At 34.8% G+C, this 22,327-nt stretch overlaps 1 protein-coding gene across 1 annotated transcript in view; it reads right to left on the bottom strand.

Annotated features, from left to right (window-relative positions):
• Positions 1 to 22,327, bottom strand: part of LOC150108732 (disco-interacting protein 2-like) — a 936,780-nt gene that overhangs the window by 673,521 nt on the left and 240,932 nt on the right. Inside the window, exon 14 of the mRNA XM_090416186.1 lies at positions 7,007 to 7,098. Within this exon, the coding sequence (XP_090272312.1) occupies positions 7,007 to 7,098 (92 nt within the window). The remainder of the gene's footprint in view (positions 1 to 7,006; positions 7,099 to 22,327) is intronic.

The raw sequence follows: 22,327 nt of genomic DNA, 5'->3' as shown, positions 1-22,327 counted from the left end.
TAATGGTTTTAATATACAATCTCCTGAAGCATTGCAATTCAAATCCAACTCTTTGAAGCCAAGTTGCTGTCCAATTTCCACTATGTTATTAGTGACTTCAGCAAAATGAGTTTCAAAACCAATGAAATCATTTGGGCAATGTGGTATGATGTGTTTCCATACTGCTTTCATATTGCTTGCCGTTAATTCATACCATGCTTTGCCTATATTTTCAATAATGTTTCTGATGTTGTAGCTCTTCCAAAATTTCGTTAAAGTAGGTGCATTTTCTCCTGTTTTAGCTTTTATGGCTTGTGAAAAAGCATGGCGCAAATAATAGGCCTTAAATGTCGCAATGACACTGTGATCCATTGGTTGGATCACCAGCATCGTATTTGGTTGAAGAAAAGTTATTTGTACAGTTTCATTTAAATCACAAAGACCAGTCGGATGACCGGGGGCATTATCTAAGATCAATAAAATCTTAAAATCTAATCCTTTTTCTCTGCAATAACGTTCTGTTGTAGGGCAAAAATAGTTGGTGAACCAATCTTCAAATAAAACTCTTGTGACCCATGCTTTCTTATTTGAATGCCACAACACTGGAGATTATTTTTTTGGTACATTTTTAAGAAGTCTAGGATTTTCTGCATGGAAGCATCAGTTTTAATTTGTGAGATGGTCTTTTGAAATTTTATATCCAGGGCATGATTTTCATTGGCTGCTATAAAAGTGCGTGACAGCAACTTTTTCCAGAATAATCTCGTTTCATCAACGTTAAATATTTGTTCATCTTTGTAGTCACCTTTTTGTATGATTTCACTCAATTTCTTCGGATATCTTAAAGCAGCCTCTTTATCTGCACTGACAGATTCACCAATAATACGAACATTGTGAATACCAGTTCGTTGCTTAAAACAAAAAATTAAAACGAAAAAACCACCCACGACTTGCCATAAAATTTTCACTAGTTCCCTCCCCCTTCATTTTCTACATCATCATCAAATTCCTGCCATGTACCCTCAAGGGGTGTACAGGATATGATAGTACTACATGAAAAAAATTACATCATTATTAATTTCCTATCTACAATTTTCCTCCAAATCAGTCTGTTACTTGTCAAGACTCCAACATTATCAGATCTTATATTTCTATCGTCTAAAGCATTTTGTACCGTATCAATCCACCTATATCTTGGTCTTCCTCTGGGTCGTTTTGCTGCCAACCTGGCAGAGAACACTTGTTTTGCTAATCTTAACTCGCCCATTCTGTTTAAGTGACCATACCACCTAAGATTAGCTCTGCTAACGCATTCCTGGATGCTGACAATGTCAAGTTCTTTCCTAATATCCTCGTTTTTAATATGATATTGCCATTGATGCCATCTGTTCATGCCTATAATCTTTCTCAGGACTCTCATATCTGTGGTCTCTAGTCTTTGGTCAAGTGTTTTACTTCTGACCCAGCTCTCAGATCCATAAGTTAAAACTAGTTTGAACACTGTCTTGTACACAGCTAATTTAGTGTTCCGACTGATTTCTCTCTTATTCCATATGAATTTATTCAATTGACTTCCCACCATACCAGCTTTGCTGATTCTGTTGTCTATTTCTATATTTAATTTACCATCTTCAGTAAAAATCGTGCCTAAATAGCTGAAATGTTTTACTTGTTCCACAGGTTCTCCATTCACAACACAGTTGACATTTTCAATGATTTTGCCTATTTTCATTGTCTTTGTCTTTTTATTGCTGACCTTCATACCATATCTATTACAACAGCTATTCAATTTAGTCAGAGAATCTTGCAGACTTGTAGCAGATTTATTTAGAAGTATAACATCATTCGCATAAAGCAAAGAGCTGACATTAACATCTCCAATTTTGATATCATGTTTAATACCACTTTCCTTCATAATGTGATCCATATAGATAATGAATAACAGAGGGGATAATGTACATCCTTGTCTCACACCAGATTTAACATTAAACCATCTTCCTGTACTTCCTTCAATTCTAACTGCTGACTTACAACTCAAATAAAGACTAAGTATTGCTTGATATAATGCCCCATTGACACCATATAACTGAAGCGTATTGAATAGCTTCTCTCTTGGCACCTTGTCATATGCCTTTTCCAGATCGACAAAACTTAAATACAGAGCTTTGTTATATTCCCATGCTTTCTCGACTATTTGTCATAAAGTGAAGATCTGATCCTGACAGCCTCTATTTGGCCTGAATCCAGCTTGTTCTTCACCAAGCTTTTCTTCCACAATTCTTCTCAACCGTTTCTCAAGTATACTTGCATAGATCTTGCCACGAACACTCAGTATGGAAATACCTCTGTAATTCTCACATGCAGTTTTATTTCCCTTTTTATATATGGGTACTATGAGAGCTCTCCTCCAATCATCGGGAATTCGTCCCTCTGTCCAGGCTTTCTGAACTATGCAGTGCAGCCACTGTAAGACTACTTCAGCATTTCTGGTCGAATATCATCTACTCCTGCTGCCTTTCCACATTTCAAGCCTTTGATGGCTTTTTCTACTTCTAGTATGGATATGTATTCCTGACTGCATGCCTGGTCAGTGTTTTATTACCACTGTGCTGTCATCACTGCTTGTTTCATTTAGCAGTTTTTCAAAGTAATTACTCCATACTTCAAGGATATCTTTTTCTCCCGTTTTCATGTCACCTTTATCATCTCTAATTCCTTTTACACTCTTTCCTCCATTCTTAAGCTTCTTCAACAACCTCCAGAATATTTTGCCACCTTCTTGATATTTATTTTCTATATTCTTGCCAAAGTCCTCCCATGACTTTTGTTTAGCTACATCATATTTTACATCATTTAGCTACATCATAGCTTCATTTTCTACATCATCAATAATCTTCAAGTCTTAATGCTTTGGCTTGAATTTCCATTTGACTAAGCGGAACTCGCTTTTGAGTTAAGTCTTCGATCCATATGGATAATAGCCACTCCATATTTAGCATTCGAGTGCATATTGTTTTAGTCACTATTTTTGATAAATAAGAAACCATAGCCATACCTTGTGATTTGTATTGATCTTTTTTTTTTGATAAGTTTTCGAACTGATGACTGGTCCACTTTTTTATGGTCTATTTTAGCAAAGGATGCACCTTCTTCATAAAGCTTGATTATATCGAGCTTTTGTTCTAAAGTGAGCCATTTACGTTTCTTGGTGACAGAATCACTTTCACATTTTCTTTTTGCACTCATTATGTAGTTTTCTTAAATGGGATAAAAATTTAATTATCACAAATTCAACATTAAAGTTCACAAATGTCCACTACTTACTCGTACTATACATAGCTTACACATTAAGACGTTGAACATAATGCCGTGTTTACATTCTCGCCAAGTTTAGGTATATACATATACAACAGAGAACCCCCGAAAAAATTGAAATATCTTATCGCATAACTTTAAAAAGTCTCTTTTTTGTAAAATAAATCGTACAAAAACGAGACTTGACTGTATAAAAGGAAAAAAAACGAACATTTATGTATAAAAAAAATAATTTTGTGCACTAATTTTTTAGGATTTAAAACCGGACTATAGTGAATCCGGACTGATCGAAGTCGGACTATACAAGGTATTGCTGTACTTATTAAAACTTATTACTGTGGTTATTACGTGTGTTTGTTGAGTCATGTTTTTGTATGTGTTACTACAATTTTAATATTGTATTCCTGAAGATGTCTCTGTGACAGAGAAGAAATATTGGAACAAAAATCCTGCTGGTTAATCATTTCTCTGTACCGTATTTATTCCATTAAATGTAATTATGATATTCATAACACCTTAGCCAGTAGCTATAGTCCTTACCAATCCAAAAAAATATTAAAACTACATATCAAATACATGCACATATCATTTTTTCACTGATCAAACCATTTCCTGATGGTGGCAATTTCACTTTGCTGAACTATCAGAAGCATTAATTAAATCATTCTAATTAATATATATTCTACATCGTAAGATCCTTATTTAAAATACCAGTATGAACAGCATAATGTATGAGCTTTAGGATTAAAGCAGTGGTCTCAGATTAAGATATTAAATATATTAGTAGTTAGATTGCATTCACAATATTCATAACAATTTTAAAGAAAACTACTTCATGGAAATTAATTTCACATTCAATCAAAATGAATTTTGTTCAAGACTACAGACACAACATTCAGCTTTATCAGTACACAACTTGGGGAAAAAAATGTTTTTTTTCTTTCTTATGGCAACACGTCCTTTCTTAGGAAAACAATAATATATATTTGATCCAATTGATTTTTTATTTTATATTTAGAGTTAGGAATTATATAACAAATTTCTCATGTCCATTTCCTGAAAGTTGAGAAATCAAAAAAGTAATTTATAACATGGATCCGAGTTTTCTAGATCTGGAAAAGTTTTTCTAGATATGACAAAACTGTCAACAACAGAAAAGATGTTGAAAACATTACAGTTAAATGATATAAACAGGATATTAGAAAGAGCAACATTCCACATTCTCTCTCTCTTTGTCATTATATGCACAATTTCTACCACTTAATTTAATGCACACATCCACACTTTCATGCAACCACCCAGGCATATCTAGTTTTCATTACAATTTAAATCCACTCTTTCAGTGAATAACAGTTTCTCCAAATGCCTATCACCAAAACCATTCAGGTACAATCCATCTTGAAAGTACAAATCCATTTGACATTGAAACTACACACTATTGCTCGTACACAATCTAATTACAAATTCTTTTGCAATTGTAGCGCTCCTCCTCAGTTCACTCCTGTCACATCATGACAATAGACTCATGATATTTACTCTTCTTTTTTGCCACCTCAACAATGTCCCTTTTTTTTTCATACCATACTTTTCTCCTTTCAGGTTTATAGTATGTGTCTGAAGTATAGCAAATAACCAAAGCAATTAACTATGCATGAATAACTTAAAAATATTATTCAAACACCAACACCTTAAAAATGTGTTTTATGTACTCATTCTATACATTAAAAGATTAACAGTGACATTGTGATTTACAGGTAAAATTCCATATTATGGGAAAAAGGAAGAAAAATTTTTATTTCATTAGATAAACTGATATCAAGGTTTATTTAAAAAACAGATATTAAGACAAGGTGAAAATTTAATAATTATGGACCAGAAAACAGACTATAAAAGACTGCTTCTAATGTATTGGTCATTTCTTGAATACAACAAATTCCTGCATGACATCTTGCATCTGTCTTATGCATTTCATTTTGGTTAGTTTATGCACTTTTCATTTTTTCCTCTGAAAAGTACCAGGGTCTTTTCACCACCTCATCCCATAGCTAACTTTTATATGAATGTCATGAGCTATGAGCTCTAGATAAAATCCAAAATCTCATCCATATGTGTGGACAACATATATCTGTTACTTGATCCCACTTTCCTGAAATGCCTGAACAAACATGTACAATTCATCTGTGAAAATGAAAATCTGAATACACCCCAGGTTCTCTACAAAGACTGTATGTGGCCAGTATATACACAAACTTTTTACCTCAATCCAACACAAAAAACTAGGTATCATTAACACACTCAAGAAAAAAGCCTTAACAATTTGCTCTAATGAGCATGCTCTGAAAAATTAATTTCAAATAAAACAAAACAATTATAAAGAATATTTTCCTGTTTCCTAGCCAATCAACAGAAATCTCCATTAAAATATGCTCAAAAATAAAGATTAGAATAAGGCCACAGTCATTCCATACATTAAAGGAATATCTGAAAATATATATATATATTGAATAATACAATGTTAATACTATATTTAAACCATTCAAAAAATTAAAGAGTTTACTCAACTCCAAGGGTTCTGTTGGATTCTGAATGAAGAAAAAATAAAATTATTAATACTCCCTTCAGAATCCAACATATCAAAGGCTACTTTTGTAGATATTATTTAATGTAAATCTCTTATTGTAAACTATTATTCATATAATTACCTTTGAGTTTTTTTTTATTTAATTAATTAATCTAGGATATGTATTAATAATGGAAAGGACTCTGTATAAAAATAACGTTCAGATTATTTTATTTATTCCTATATTAATAGTAGAAGAATTTGTATTCATCATATTTAATTATATATTGTTTGAACTGAAAAATATCCTTTTATTTAATTTCTGTATGTAAAGGTATAATATTATGTAATGCTTATGTACTGCTCTAATTGTTGTCATGGAGATGGAGTTAAAAATAGAAAGTGCGAGCATAGTAGTGCATGAGTGAGATGGAATTGATAAGAGCTAGACGGTGAGAACAAGTTTTGGCAGGAAAATGGAGTGAAAATATATAAATGGAAAGCGAGAGTAAAGAGGAACAAGCAGCTGATCAGCAAGGAGTAGTAGTTGGTCGGCAGAGTCAGCACAAGAACTAGGGAACTAGGGACTGAGTACAATTGGAGCACTCAGCACATTAACGGCACTGAGAACAGTACAATACAGATGATCACAGTATCCTTTGGAATGATGCTAAATTTATGAGAACATCTATTACATAGATGCTCCCATAAATATGAGCATCACACTTGAAAAAAAAAGTTCCAAAGTACTTCAGCATTGTCCCTCAACCTTAATGATGGACACTCTATGCCAAAAATATGGGAAATTATTAAGAACTATATATTTAATTATATAAGTTTTTATTATGTGCACACATACACTTCAATTTTTTTTTTTTTTTAAATCACACTCATGTACACTTCAAATGATCTTATTAATACTGGTTTTTTACCTGTGTTTCATGACTGCACATAAGAAGAGATTCCATTCTCCAAAGACCTTCTTTATTGTTTAATTTTTTTTATTTCTGACTGTATTACACTTATGACGATCTGCGAATCTGAATTGAAATACCTGTGGTTAATCTATCTGAATTAAATATTTTTCAACTGTGCCTACTTGTAACTTATACAGAATGCTATAAACATGAATATATAATAAGAATATCTTACTCTGTCACCAGGTTTAATGCCAAATTCTCCTTTTTGACCAATTTTGTTGAGAAGATTGTATGCCACCTTCTGTGAACGACTTAACAGTTTGCCTGAAAATTACATCACTTTAAAGATACTGCAAAATCAATCTCAACATATGAAACATATCATGAAACATACTTAATTTAAATTGCTAGTAGAAATCACATCTCTATAAATAGAAGTATAAAAAATAAAAGTAGATGCAAAAGTTGAGAAAAGTTTGCAAAGCATCACTCAGATTTATGGAAATATTTTTTTGAAAACTTTTGGAAATGCATGCAGTTCTAATAATATTAAAAGAATTTCCATAAAGCACAAAGCAGAAATTCACTCCTACATTTCTGCTCTTGATACTTATCCTTGCAAGCAACAACGTGTCACAATAAAAAGACATACATATAGATAATTTACTTGTAGAGAAACATAACAAATGAATTATTGCAACCAACATTTTTTAATATTGTTGATAAATAACAAGATCATTGCTATAACAGTAAAATTGTCACCAAAAATAAGTTGTTTAAGTAAGAATTATGCCTGATTTACAAATTCATTTCTATAGTATTATAAAGCTAGAGCAAGGGACCTGTTCAGGAACTGTCTGGCAGAGGCAATGTCTGAATGCATTCCAAAGATCAAGAGGTCAAATAAGGTGGGTGTGAAATGGATGGATGAATGAAGTGAAGCATGCAATGTTGAAGAAGACATTATGGAGGCAGTATAAGATGAGTGGTGGTAACAGTCAGTTGCACAAGGAGTACAAAGAGCAAGCACGAGGGATAACTTGCTTGGTAAGGGTAGCAAAAGTGCAGTATGACCAGCAGAGTTAGCTAATAAGGCCAAAAGGAATCCTACGGAGTTTTTTTTTTTTTTTCTCGATGAGTGGCCAGTAGAAGAAAGAATGATTACAGAAGGATAATACTGATTGAAGATAATGGTAAAATGATAACCACTGAGGAGGATATAATACAGATGTTAAATGAGCAACTCAAAGATATTTGTGAAAGTAGCATTACGCAAAAATTGAGAGCAGTGGAAAGCAAGGAAGAGCTACTGATAGTGAGTGAGCAAGAGGTATATGAGAAATTAAGTAAACTTGTCATATCACTGTATCTTGAGAGAATGTTCCAGGGAGTTAACAATAGCTTTAACTTACCTCTTTGAGTCTTAGATTTGCCCAAATTCCAAAGGAGCTGAAAGAGAACAATATTGTTCTGCTTCATAAAGGAGGTGATAAGACTAATGCTTTGATTATAGACCAATCTGTTTGTCAGGAGTTTTGGTAAGGTTGTTAGAGAGGTTAGTGAGAACCAGGATTCAAAATTAGGTTGCTGACAACCTTCTCTTTGATGGACAGCATGGGTCTGCTAAAGGAAGTTTGTGTTTTAGCAATCGACTTACTTACTATAGCAAAGTGACAGGTGCACTGAAAAAAGGGGAAGCATCCAGTAATATATTTAGATTCTGCAAATGCCTTTGATAGATTGCCATATGACAAGTTAGTCATTAAACTGGAACAGTTGGGGTTGGATAGTAGATTAGTACACTGAATTAGAGATTGGCTGTCTGATAGATATCAACAAGTTGTGTATGGAGGAGTGATATCACAGAGGAGGAGGAATGTCAACTGTAATGTACCCCAAGGGTCTGTATTGGGTCCAATGCTGTTTAATTTGTATGCAAATAATATTTGGATGGTCTTGAATAGTGACGTAATTGTTTTCAGATTATGTAAAGTTGGGGAGTACAATGGATGAGATGTTATAGCCTTGCAAGGGGATTTGAATACTTTCTGGATAAGTAAATGAATGGGGTTACCAGTTCAATGTAGCAAAGTGTAAGGTTTTAAAGTTTGGGAGGTATAGATGAGATGCAAAGTATAGGATTGGTGGGGATATCTTAAAGGAGGTGGAAGAGATGAGAGATCTTTGGGGTGTTGGTGGGTAAGGACCTGAAATTTTGGTGACACTTTGCTAAAATTGTGAAGACAGCACAGCACATTATGGGAACGATGCAGGGAACATTAACATGCAGGAGTAAAGTTGTTATGATTATACTGTATAAGACTTTAATTAGACTGCATATGGTTTTCAAAAGGATGAAAAGATGTTCAAATGAGTTCTGAGACAATGGACTAAGGTGGTTCCTAGTCTCTGAAATGTAGAGTATGAAGGCAGATTGAGGGGATGCAAATTGCAGAGTCTAGAATAAAAGGAGGAGGGGAGGGAGGGACATGATCAAGACATTACTAGATTGATGTGGATCAGATTTTTCATAGAGTAGATGGAGACATGGGAAGAACAAGAGTTCGTCCTTGCATCCTTGGAAGCTGCATAAGGAGTGTGTGAACATGGGAGTGAGGAGAAGGTTTTTCTTGTGTCGAGAGTTGTGGGTGTTGGAATACATTGCCTGGAAATGCAGTGAGTTGGAGAAAATGAATGCATTCAAGTCACGGTATGATGAGCTGTGTGTGATAGAGGATGATGAGTCATTGACTCCATGGAGGACTACTAATAATGATAAAGTGACAACCTGCATTCTATACCTGGAGGTAATACAGAGATAAAAGAAAATTATGGCAATTAACAAACAAAATTAATGGTAAAATTAAAGTTTCAGTTCCACCATGTTCTTCAGATTTCTAGAAGCATGTTATTTGCTTCTATCTAGTAAACGTGTGGACAGACTTATGTGTTCGTCGAACATGTTGTTTATTATTTTAACGGTATAATAGAACACAGAAACTAAGTAAATAATTAATTTATTAACTTGATGCTGATATTTCGCTGGTATTATAACCAGCATCTTCAGAGCACAAAAACACTGTTTGTCACAATACGCGAGACTAAAACAACATGGTGTACATTAACAAAATTGTAGTAGCAACACAAAGACTAGAGTCCTGATTTTGGCGCCCTCTATCTGAAAAAAAAAAAAAAAAAAACGCTATCATATATTGCTAGAGTCCTAGAAAAGTGCTAGTTTTTCCTTAATATGACTGTCTCCCAGATCTTCGGCAAGTTAATACAGCCATATTTGTTGAGATTTGGGGTGTGTTTTAGGGCTTCTGTCGCCTCTAAGAACAATCTCTCTGATTTATACGGGTTTCTGTGTAGTACTTTTGTGTTTTTCCAGTTGATCCTGTGTGCAGGGGTATCCAGAGCATGGTCTGCTAGGCCCGACTTCCCATAATGATATTTCCGGACGTATCGTTTATGTTCGCTGATGCGGATATTCACAGTTCTTCCTGTTTGACCGTAGTAGGCTTGATTGCATGAGCAGGGTACTTGGTAGACTCCTGGATGTGATAAAGGAGGAATGCTGTCCTTGGGTGAGCGGATGAGGGTGGCTAATTTGCTACATGGTCTGAATGTAGTGCGTAGTTTATGTTTAATGAGAATTCTTGAGATCTTTTCGGATGTGCCTTTTATGTAAGGGATGGTGACTGTTTTGTTGTAGTTCTCTGTGGTGGATGGTGGGAGGGGTTTCTTAGGAGTGTTTAGTATTTTGTTTATTTTTTGTGGATTGTAGCCATTGGCCAAGAAGGTGTGGCGTAAGTGAGTCAGTTCAGCAGTAAGAGCCTTGTCATTTGAACAGATTGCTCTCGCTCTATGGGTTAGCGTTTTTAATATGCCATATTGTTGAGAAGGATGATGGTGTGATTGTTTGTGTAAGTATCTGCCTGTATGTGTGGGTTTTCTGAAAACTGAAAATGATAAGGAACCATCTGGGAGACGTGTGATGAGTGTATCCAGGAAGGGCAGACAGTTGTTGGCTTCCAGTTCCATAGTAAAGTGGATTTTTGGGTGTTGGCTATTTAAATGTGCTAAGAATGTTTTCAATGTCTCAGGGCCATGTGGCCAAATGGCAAGCACATCATCAACATAGCATAGCCAAAGTGTTGGTTTGAGAGTGGCTGTATTGATTGCTTGTTTTTCCAGGTGTTCTATGTAAAAGTTGGCTAGGGGGGGAGAAAGGGGGGAGCCCATGGCTGTCCCATCAAAAATTCAGCACACCTAAAAAGCATCTTACAACACCTCACCCTAAAAAGCTCTGACTTAATAGTAAGCTTTGACATCACTTCACTATTCACAAATGTACCACTAATAGAAACCCTCAATCTACTGAAGTCACACTTCCCCCCTGATATATTTGAACTATTCAAATTCACAATACATGCAGGATATTTCACATGGAAAGGGAAAATATACAAACAAATTGATGGGACAGCCATGGGCTCCCCCCTTTCTCCCCCCTAGCCAACTTTTACATAGAACACCTGGAAAAATAAGCAATCAATACAGCCACTCTCAAACCAACACTTTGGCTACGCTATGTTGATGATGTGCTTGCCATTTGGCCACATGGCCCTGAGACATTGAAAACATTCTTAGCACATTTAAATAGCCAACACCCAAAAATCCACTTTACTATGGAACTGGAAGCCAACAACTGTCTGCCCTTCCTGGATACACTCATCACACGTCTCCCAGATGGTTCCTTATCATTTTCAGTTTTCAGAAAACCCACACATACAGGCAGATACTTACACAAACAATCACACCATCATCCTTCTCAACAATATGGCATATTAAAAACGCTAACCCATAGAGCGAGAGCAATCTGTTCAAATGACAAGGCTCTTACTGCTGAACTGACTTACTTACGCCACACCTTCTTGGCCAACGGCTACAATCCACAAAAAATAAACAAAATACTAAACACTCCTAAGAAACCCCTCCCACCATCCACCACAGAGAACTACAACAAAACAGTCACCATCCCTTACATAAAAGGCACATCCGAAAAGATCTCAAGAATTCTCATTAAACATAAACTACGCACTACATTCAGACCATGTAGCAAATTAGCCACCCTCATCCGCTCACCCAAGGACAGCATCCAGGAGTCTACCAAGTACCCTGCTCATGCAATCAAGCCTACTACGGTCAAACAGGAAGAACTGTGAATATCCGCATCAGCGAACATAAACGATACGTCCGGAAATATCATTATGGGAAGTCGGGCCTAGCAGACCATGCTCTGGATACCCCTGCACACAGGATCAACTGGAAAAACACAAAAGTACTACACAGAAACCCATATAAATCAGAGAGATTGTTCTTAGAGGCGACAGAAGCCCTAAAACACACCCCAAATCTCAACAAATATGGCTGTATTAACTTGCCGAAGATCTGGGAGACAGTCATATTAAGGAAAAACTAGCACTTTTCTAGGACTCTAGCAATATATGATAGCGTTTTTTTTTTTTTTTTTTTTTTTTTTTTTCAGATAGAGGGCGCCAAAATCAGGACTCTAGTCTTTGTGTTGCTACTACAATTTTGTTATACACCATGTTGTTTTAGTCTCGTGTATTGTGACAAACAGTGTTTTTGTGCTCTGAAGATGCTGGTTATAATACCAGCGAAATATCAGCATCAAGTTAATAAATTAATTATTTACTTAGTTTCTGTGTTCTATTATACCGTTAAAATAATAAACAACATCTATCTAGTAAAGTTTTTTTTATAATAGTTTATCATGTGAAATTTGAAAATATAAACAAAATCATGCTCATTTATATTCACTGATCAATACTATAGTTAAATGTAATTTAACTACAGTATTGATCATTGAAATTTACTGATATTAGTCAAATAAAATGAGAATTTTTTTTTAATGAAATATTCGATTTTCACAGAAAAAGTTCAGTATATTATGTATTATATTTAGGGAGGGAAAAAAAAAATTAAAGTGCACTCTAATTTCATTTTCAGTTAATCTAAACTTTATGACCAAAAATTCTTCTCGGAATGGCTGAAACAGAATGCATGATTTGCAGTGTCCAACTAAGCCTGGAAAGTCTAAAACATGATGTAAGTGATCTTCAGGCCACCACAGTCTGGTATTTCAGCATATCTTCATGATTAAGCTACTTACAGAGGTATACAGAACAGCTGACATCAACATCAAGTTGTCCTAATACCTGTATACAAGTAGCTTAGTTACAAGGATATTTCATATGTAACCTTTTGTTTGCTCACACTTGGAAAAAAAAAAATATTAAAAAAAATAAAAATAATATTTTATCAAGAATTACTTTCCACTCAACGAATTAATAAACCTAAACTCTACTAGTTATCTCTAATCCAAGTATGTAGTAATATGCCATTTTGCTATTTCCATATGGAAATTTGGAAGAAGGCTCAAGGATACGAGTTTGGAATGCTGTTGAAAGTATTTTTTTTTTAAATTTTAATTAACATTAAATTACTGTAGTTTTCTTAATTTATTGTAGTTCTTTTTGTTTTTATATTGTGTCTGAGAGACAGTTATTTAGATTTAGGAAAAACTTGCATGCCTGTATTAAATTAGATATTATGATATGGCACCAATTCATAGTAGGATAATGTGACTTTTAGATAAGTCGAATATGCGAGGTTTTGTTAAGTGGACATGAAAGATGTATTCATTGCAAAAATTGAAAGATTTGTCAAAGGAAAATGTGACTGTAATAAATGCAAAGCAAAACACAATCTAGTGGAGTAGAAAATATTGACACAAGTCCATACAATATTTCTGATGGTATTAATGTTAAAAAGTGCAATGGTGAAAAGCCAAAAGAATAGAAAACACCACAAGATAGAAATAGTACACTCATGTGGAGTACTTCAGAAGGCAGAGTATGACACTGAAAGATTGCAGAAGCATCAGAAGACTAGTATAGCTGATAAAAAAAAAAAAAAAAAAGCAAGAGGTGCAAGGTAAGAAACAAAAATGTATGAATAAAAGAGGGAAAGGGTAAGGGGAAAAAAAAATTATAGTGATTCTGTGATAAGAACCGTACTTAATGAGAGAATACCAACCTTTTGTTTCCCTTAAGCAAAAAATATTTGTGAAGCCATCGAGATGCAAAAAGATAAATTCAAACAATTGGCTGTTTCGGCTGGCAATAATGATTGGAAAGATGAAAAATACTGCATGATAGAAGATATTATTATTATACAATACATCCATGAAGTCTGAAGACTCAGTGTGGAATGCTAAATTATCCACGTAATATCTATTATACTTCTCCTTGAGCCCATTAACACACAAAGCACTAACAATGAATGGAATGGCAACTCATTCCATTCATTGTTTCCCTTAAGCAAAAAATATTTGTGAAGCCATCGAGATGCAAAAAGATAAATTCAAACAATTGGCTGTTTCGGCTGGCAATAATGATTGGAAAGATGAAAAATACTGCATGATAGAAGATATTATTATTATACAATACATCCATGAAGTCTGAAGACTCAGTGTGGAATGCTAAATTATCCACGTAATATCTATTATACTTCTCCTTGAGCCCATTAACACACAAAGCACTAACAATGAATGGAATGGCAACTCATTCCATTCATTCAGCATGTGCTAAATGAAGAGTGGTGAATGAATTGCTAATCACACATTTACTCAATGTCCAGAGATGTCCTCTTGTTCTGTTTCCCCTTTAGGCAAGCAGTGAAATATTTCTTCTACATCAATTTTATAAAACTCTTTTAATAATGGAAACGTTTCCATCATATCCACTCTTTTCTGCCTATCAACCAACTTTTGCAACCCAAAATCCATCATCATAGGGAGCATTCAGCGATAGAATCATAGAGGATCCAGAGGCATTCCATAGTAGTCTGTGGAATGCCTCTGGATCCTCTCTATTACTTTCTCATCCCCAAGAAACCCAGGTGATCAGACCTGAGTCAGACCACAGTACTCCAGATATGGACAAATCTAGGGCTTTTAAAGAGGAATGATAACTTCTTTGCTTGTTAGAGTATTCTTCAATAACCAAGTAATCCTATGAGCTACTTTGGCTACCTAAGCAATATGTCCTCCAAACTTCAACCCATCAATTACCATTGCCTTGGACCTCTACTATTTAATTTATATGCATGATATAGGTAATGATATGAAAGGAAATAACCAGTTGTTTGCTGATGATGCAAAACTGGGAATGATAACAGTTAATCAAGCTGATATAGACATCTTGCAAAATGATTTAAATAGACTGAATGGTATGGGCAAAAGATAATAGACACCAGTTAAACGTGGAAAGTGTAATCTATACATTTTGAGATAAAAAAAAAAAATTACAAGCTATGTACGACACTGATGGAATTGTACTCCATCAAATTGCTAGGGATTTGGAAGTGGTGGTAGATAGAGAATAGAAGTTCAGAGGGACACATTGCTACAGTAGCTCATAGGATTACATACGTGTGTGTGTGTGTGTGTGTAATACAAGACAATTTGTACATTTCAGGACACGATCCATCCTTCCATAGTCATTCCTCCTTTTACTTGCCACATAGCGAAAGAACTCCTTAAGACTTCTTTTGGCCACATCAACTAGCTTTCTCTCATGATACTTAGGGAAGAGATTGCAAGCTGTGTACTATATCAATGAAACTGAACTGCAGGAAACTGATGAAGCCTGAGACTTGGTGATGGATGATTCTGGACAGGGAGTTGAAGTTTAGAGGGCATATTGCAAAGGTAACCAAAACAGTACATCAGATTATATAGTTGAAGAGTACATTAAAAAACAGGGATAGAGAAGTTATTGTTTCCCCTTTACGAGGCTTTAATAAAGCCATATCTAGACTACTGCACACAGATCTGGTCAGCCAGATTGGGGATGAAGTAGTAGTATCCAGAGAGGATCCAGAGATGAGTGACAAAGTTTGTGGAAGGTCTATGGAATGCTCCCTATAAGCTCCCTAAAAACTAGCTGATAGGTGAAGAAGATGAGATATGATAGAAGCATTTAAGGTATTAAAGGATAGAGAAAACAAAGGGGAGAGGGGGTCACCAGTGAATTTGTGTAACAGTATGGTTAGCAAGAGTGTTTGGACTATATTTTTTTGCTTGGAGAGTAGTGAATGAGTTGCCAGAGATGTTGTAGGTGCTTTATCAGCAAATGAGTTTAAGGGGAGGTATGATAGGTATTGTGTGCATAATGGATTTCCCCCAATGAGTCTTCTGACTCCATATAGATACCTATATAATAATAATTACTTGATTATTGAAGAACACACTAACAAGCAGAGATAAGGAAGTTATCATTTCTCTTTAAAAAGCCTTGATATGTCCATATATGGATTACTGTGCTCAAGTTTGATCACCTGAGTTTCTTGAGAATACAAAAGTAGTGGAGAAGATCCAGAGGTGAATGGTCTATAGGATGCTCCTTGTGATACCATATTTTGGGTTTGTGGGTTAAAAGTTGATTCATAGTTGATAAGGATAAAAGAGTGGATGTGATAAAAACATTTAAGTTATTAAGAGTTTTATAGTATTGATGCAGAGGAAATATTTCAGTGCTTGTCTAAAGGGGGAAAGAGCAACAGGCCATCCCCAGACATTGAGTGTGGTTAGTAACAATGCGAGGACAAATTTTTCATTTGGAAAGTAGTGAATGAGTGGAATGGGAGAATGAGTGGAAAGTGGTGAATCAGTGGAACAGACAGAGCACTCACAGCTAACAGTCAGCTGGGAGTGCTCTGTGACAGTCAGCTGTGAGTGTTCTATCTGTCAATGAATTCAAGAAGAGGCAATTGTGTGGATAGTTTGGCTCTCCTCATGCAAAAAATAATAATGATATGACTTCTGTAATTGAGTGAGCTCTCAGTTTCTGACAAATATACTGAGATACAAAAATCAAACACAATATTTATAATAACAGAATTCAAATACCACCTTTGGAAAATATCTATTCCACTATAACTGGAAGCAGCTGACTATCTATGTCCAGCTCCCAGTGATAAGACCTTGATAAAGTTCAAACCAATCTAAGTTGGTTCAACATCTCACGCTGGGATAGATGGAGCTCATTTTCGACCACAAAAAGCATATATCCTGAAACAAGAATCAGTCTTTGGATCTCATTCTACTAAAGCAACATGAGTATTAGGTTTTTTTTGTTGAGTCATTTACTCTTATCTATTGCATTAGAACCTTTCCTGAAATGGATGAACAACACTAAAATGGCAATACAACATTCCTCTACATTTTCCTCAACATTCCTATCATAAGAAAGCAAAAGCAATGCATAAGCTGATTATATAATTTGTACATTTCAAGACAATGATTCTATAACTACCCTTATTTAACATGATCCATCAATATGAAGATAACAGCAGATGTGCAAACCCTGACAAAACACAGCTATTGATTATATGAAAACAAAACGGTAAAAGCCATCCTCTGTGATTATCCCAGAATAGATCCTCTAAATATCCTAGGAGCCACCTATAAAATCAAACACAATATTTATAATATCAGAATTCAAATATCACCTTTGGAAAATATCTATTCTACTATAAGTGGAAACAGCTGACTATCTAAACTGCTTCCCATAAAATGGTTCACTTTAAGAGATTCCATTTTTTTCAGTCTCTGATATACACCACTGACACTTCCTAATTTTATTAATGGTAGAATCAAAATGTGCATAGTATTGTATTTGCATGTATTTAGATCAAAGCTCTCTTAAAAATGGTCAATTTAGCAGTAGTCAAAAGAGAAATGTCCTACACAACAATGAGCAGTTAAGGTCAGCTCAAGGTAGGTAGATCAAAGCTCTCTTAAAAATGGTCAATTTAGCAGTAGTTAAAAGAGGCTCTTTTAATGAAGTCATGAAAGAGAGAGAGAAATTAGTGATGCACTGAAAGAACTAATGAACCTCGATAAAGGTAACAACCAATTTGGGTAGCAATTCTTCCCATAATACATTATACTGTATGACCAAGAAGGAAGAGGCATAGAAGGCAGACAACTTGATGTGAATTCAGCTTCTCCATACAAATAACTTTGTTGTGTAGATACTTCACCAGCAAACTTTCGTTTGCTCATGCTTGGGTACTTTCTTTTCAGGAGTTTAAAAAAAAAAAAAAAAAACTATATCTAATCTGGTATCGAATTTAGAACCTCCACAAAAAAAAAAATCTTTATCCCTCATACCATCAAATTCATCTGTCTCGATTGTTCTCCTAATAACACCAAGCAAAACTAACTTTTTACTAGCAAAGTTAGATAAGTTTAAATATTATAATTTCCAAGAAAAATTTTAATGTTAGCAATTCAAACTGTACTGATCCAGCAGGCTTGGGTGGTGAGGCATTTGAAATGAACAACAATCTCACATAAACTGTTCTTATATCTATTGCAGAGCTCTAACCACCCATCAGTCTTATTTTCTGCTTCATCAACAATTCATCTAAGTGTACTGTGGATATTGTTTATCCTCCAGGCAACAAGATCACAAAATATTGATTTCTTTTTCTTTCAAAGGAGCAGAATGCTTATAACCACACTTATTCTAGCACTATTTGGCATTATCAGAATTTAATGTGAAATGACCACTGATTTCTATGCCTTGGATGGAACAGATTCAGATTTGCATTGAATATATCAATGAAACAATTCTTTAAGTATGAAAACATTTATTCTCAATTACATATAATGGAAGGGATATGAGGTTTGAGAGTGCTGGATTTGGTCAGCATCAGAGAATTCAGCAGTAACCACTCTAGCCACGCTAATGCTTGGCTCTGCTAGGGAAAGCAATCATGTGGTCTTGACCTTGGAGATGGCAAACATGTGGACTTTTCTGTTAAAAAGGGATATATGTGGAATTACAAAGCAGGTGACTATGACAAGCTGAGAAGTTAGCTTTCAGCAGTGAATAATAATTTGGAAGGATACAGACACTGGTCTATATCCTTCCAAATTTAGGCAAAATTAGGCTTCCAGATTCAGGCAGGATCAGGTAGGAGATAAATGGACAGACAGCATCATTAAGCAGGAGTTGCAGAATAAGAAAAAGTTATGGAAGGAATATAAAGAAAAGTGATCACCATGCTCATGAGCAGCACAATGCACAGGCAAGAGTGACCTATATATATGGTAAGGAAGACCAAACCTAATTATGAGAGAAAATTAGATGATTATAAAAATAAAAAAATAAATTAAAAGATTAAAAAATAAATTTAAAAATGAAAAAAACTTGGTTTTTTCACTATGTGGCAAGTAAAAGGAGAATGACTATCATTATAAAGTTTATAATGATGTGGCCTATAAAGATACTTCACATACAAACCTTGCTTACACTTCGGCAATGATTAAAACAATAGAACTTCTTGACAAGCATAATACAGTTTATAAGTCATCTGCTGAGAGGTAGACTACAGTGAACATGACTCTATAAGAATCAAGTGTCCCAAAACTATACTGAGAAAGTAACTTTGAAACTCTCTACCATAAGCCTACATTGGAAAGCCAAAGACTCACTAACATCCCAATCCATTGTGATCCACCACCTGGTGAGACACTGCAATGAACAAATATCTTTGGGACAAACATCCCAACAAAATGTGCTTGACAGGTAATTTTTTTAAAAAAAACTTACTGCCAATAGCTTGCAATGGCAAGCAAAAAAGGTCAATAATCACCTATAATCCAACAAATCCATCATGCCAGAAGAATTATTGGTAACCGTAGTAGCTTTAGCTTCCTGTGATCTAGCTCCTGCTGATGAGACATCAATAAAGGTCAAAAGTGGTCTGGATAGTGATCCTTCCTATAATGTACAAATCCAAAGGAAGTGTGCCTTGTTTTATGTGACACTAAGATAAATGATGTGAAGTTAACTCTATATACAAGTAGACTGGTCATAACGATACTTCATGCACAAACTGTTTGCTTAGACTTAGGTGAGGATTACAACAAGAATATAACTTGTCAATTACAATACTTTATACCTAAAAAACTTACATCTAGCATTTTTAGTTGTCTATAATTCACAGTTAATCTTTATGACTTATACTGAGATTGGAGATAAAGTTATGCGTGATCTGTAAATATCACTTATTGGATAACATAGGCATATGGATTGTCATCAGTAGATGACAATTACTGCATGAACTCCACTTGTATGGATAGACCAGTATCTTTTTTCAATAATGGATAACATAGGCATATGGATTGTCATCAGTAGATGACAATTACTGCATGAACTCCACTTGTATGGATAGACCAGTATCTTTTTTCAATAATGCAACATGGTGAAATCTTCGAAATCAGTACTGGATTCTTTGACCTGATTGATCTAGTACTGATAATGGATGGATTTCATTTTTAGGAGGGTAGATAAAGAAGGTAGCTGAATATTGGTTTTACTTTGTACGTGGTATTTGTTAGTTTTTTTAAGTCTGTAATATAAGAAAGAACACTACTGCTGTTTTGAAGTAGTTTATATATTCCCATTAGTCTGTATGAAGGACCAAATAATGATTATGTTCTTGTTCAATCTTAGATCCAAGTATAACCAAACAAAGTTTGCAGTATATTTACAATTGATATAAAGTCAATAGCCTGTATATACAAGTAGCCCAATCTTGAAGATAACTCACTTAGAATCTTTGCTTGCTTGCTTACAATGGATAAAGGATTAAACAAAAATGATTTCTTGGCAAGTACAATGTAACAAAGTAGAAAAACTTTGACAACTATATCTGATCCAGAGCATTTTAATAATAAGGTGATACACATGTTTTAAAGGTACTAAAAATGTACTTGTACTTGGTATCTTTCTGGGTTTGGCTCACAGTGATGAGATCTTTTTTTTTTTGGTCTGGCTCCCATTGATGACATTTTAATAATGTTTATCCTTGGGCTTGATTCCAAGGAGTAGAGCAATTCTGTTTGGTAGCAAGTTCTTGCCTGTCACTAAGTAGAGCCAACAGTGCGAGTTTGATGAGTTTACATCTGATCTTGTGGATAATTCAGTGAAAATTAGAGTGATCTTGTAGATCACTGAGCTTTTGAAGAGAGATATCCCCCACCCCACACACACACCTTAATAGTACCTCAGTAAAGGTCGAAACTATTCTGGGTAGTGACCCTTCTCTTAATGCATAGCAGTATATGCCTCCAAAAGGAAGTGTGCTTTGCATTAAGGGATACTAAGGCAACTAATGTGAAGCCAACAGTCTATATACAAGTAACCCAGTTGTGAAGATACTTCATATGCAAACTTTATTTCATCACCATCATCATCATAAACTATGGGCTTACTGCACATTGGTGTCTGATGCATCCTTCACTATCTTCTTCCACCTTTCCTTGCAGAAACTGCAACAGTGTTGCAGTTTCTGTAAACCCATTGCACACCAGGCCTTTATATCGTCTATCCATTCTCTGTATGGTCTACCTCTTCTGTTTACACCATCCATAATACCAAACATGAATGTCTATCTTCCAGTTCTCACTCATTCTGCAGATGTGTCCAAATAATTGTAGCTTCCATTGTATAATCTTCTTCATTAGATTCTCGTTTGATTGTATCTTCCAATAGAGCTCTTCATTTGTGATTTTCTGTACCCATCCTATTCTTAGAATCTTCCTGTACCAAGTTCTTTCAAATGCCAAAATTCTTTTTCTTGATTCCTTATTTATTACCCACGTTTCAGATCCATACAGTACACCGCTAAAGATGCATGTTTCTAGTACTCTTAGTTTTGTTGGCAGGCCGATCGCTTTACGTTTCCAGATGTTATCCATGGTCTTCAGATTTGTTTTTCCCTTTTGCAATCCTGATCTTTATTTCTTTTGTATAGTCCAAATCATACGTCATTTTACTTCCCAAATATGTGAATTATTCTACATTTTCTATATCAATTCCATCCACTTATATATCTTTTCTTTCATGTTCTTCTCAACAAATACCACTGTCTTTGTTTTTTCCAAGTTCATAGCAAGACCAAATCTCTTCCCTTCCTCATTTAGCAGTTTATGTGTTTTGTAGTTCTCTTTCGTTTTCTTCAATAATAACAATGTCATCTGCAAATCTCAGATTGTTAATTCTCAACCCATGTACTGATATTCATTTTACATCTTCCCTCATTTTATCCATTGCTCTTCTAAATGCGAGATGAACATGCTTGGTGATACTGGGTCCCCCTATCTAGTACCTCTGCTTGTTCTAAACCATTTGATTTACTTACAGACTTGATTGATTTACACTTAACAAGAATATAATTTCTTGTTTAATCCTTTAAGTGTAAATAATGGCAAGTATAATTAATGAGTATGATATTTTAAAAATAATCAAAGTTAAGCTGCTCTCAAATGTGAACTATAGACCCATATATCCCTCAACAAAAATGAAAGATTTTGAAAACAAAGACCAAACTTGTAGATTTAGTGGCAGACACTGAAGAAAACATTGTTTCAGAGTCAGAAGAAAGTAGC

This window comes from Typopeltis vanoorti, chromosome 3 (assembly GCF_054136105.1).
Source record: "Typopeltis vanoorti isolate ZY-2024b chromosome 3, IOZ_Tvanoo_1.0, whole genome shotgun sequence".
Lineage (NCBI taxonomy): Eukaryota > Metazoa > Arthropoda > Arachnida > Uropygi > Thelyphonidae > Typopeltis > Typopeltis vanoorti.
This window is presented reverse-complemented; position numbering and strand designations above follow the sequence as displayed.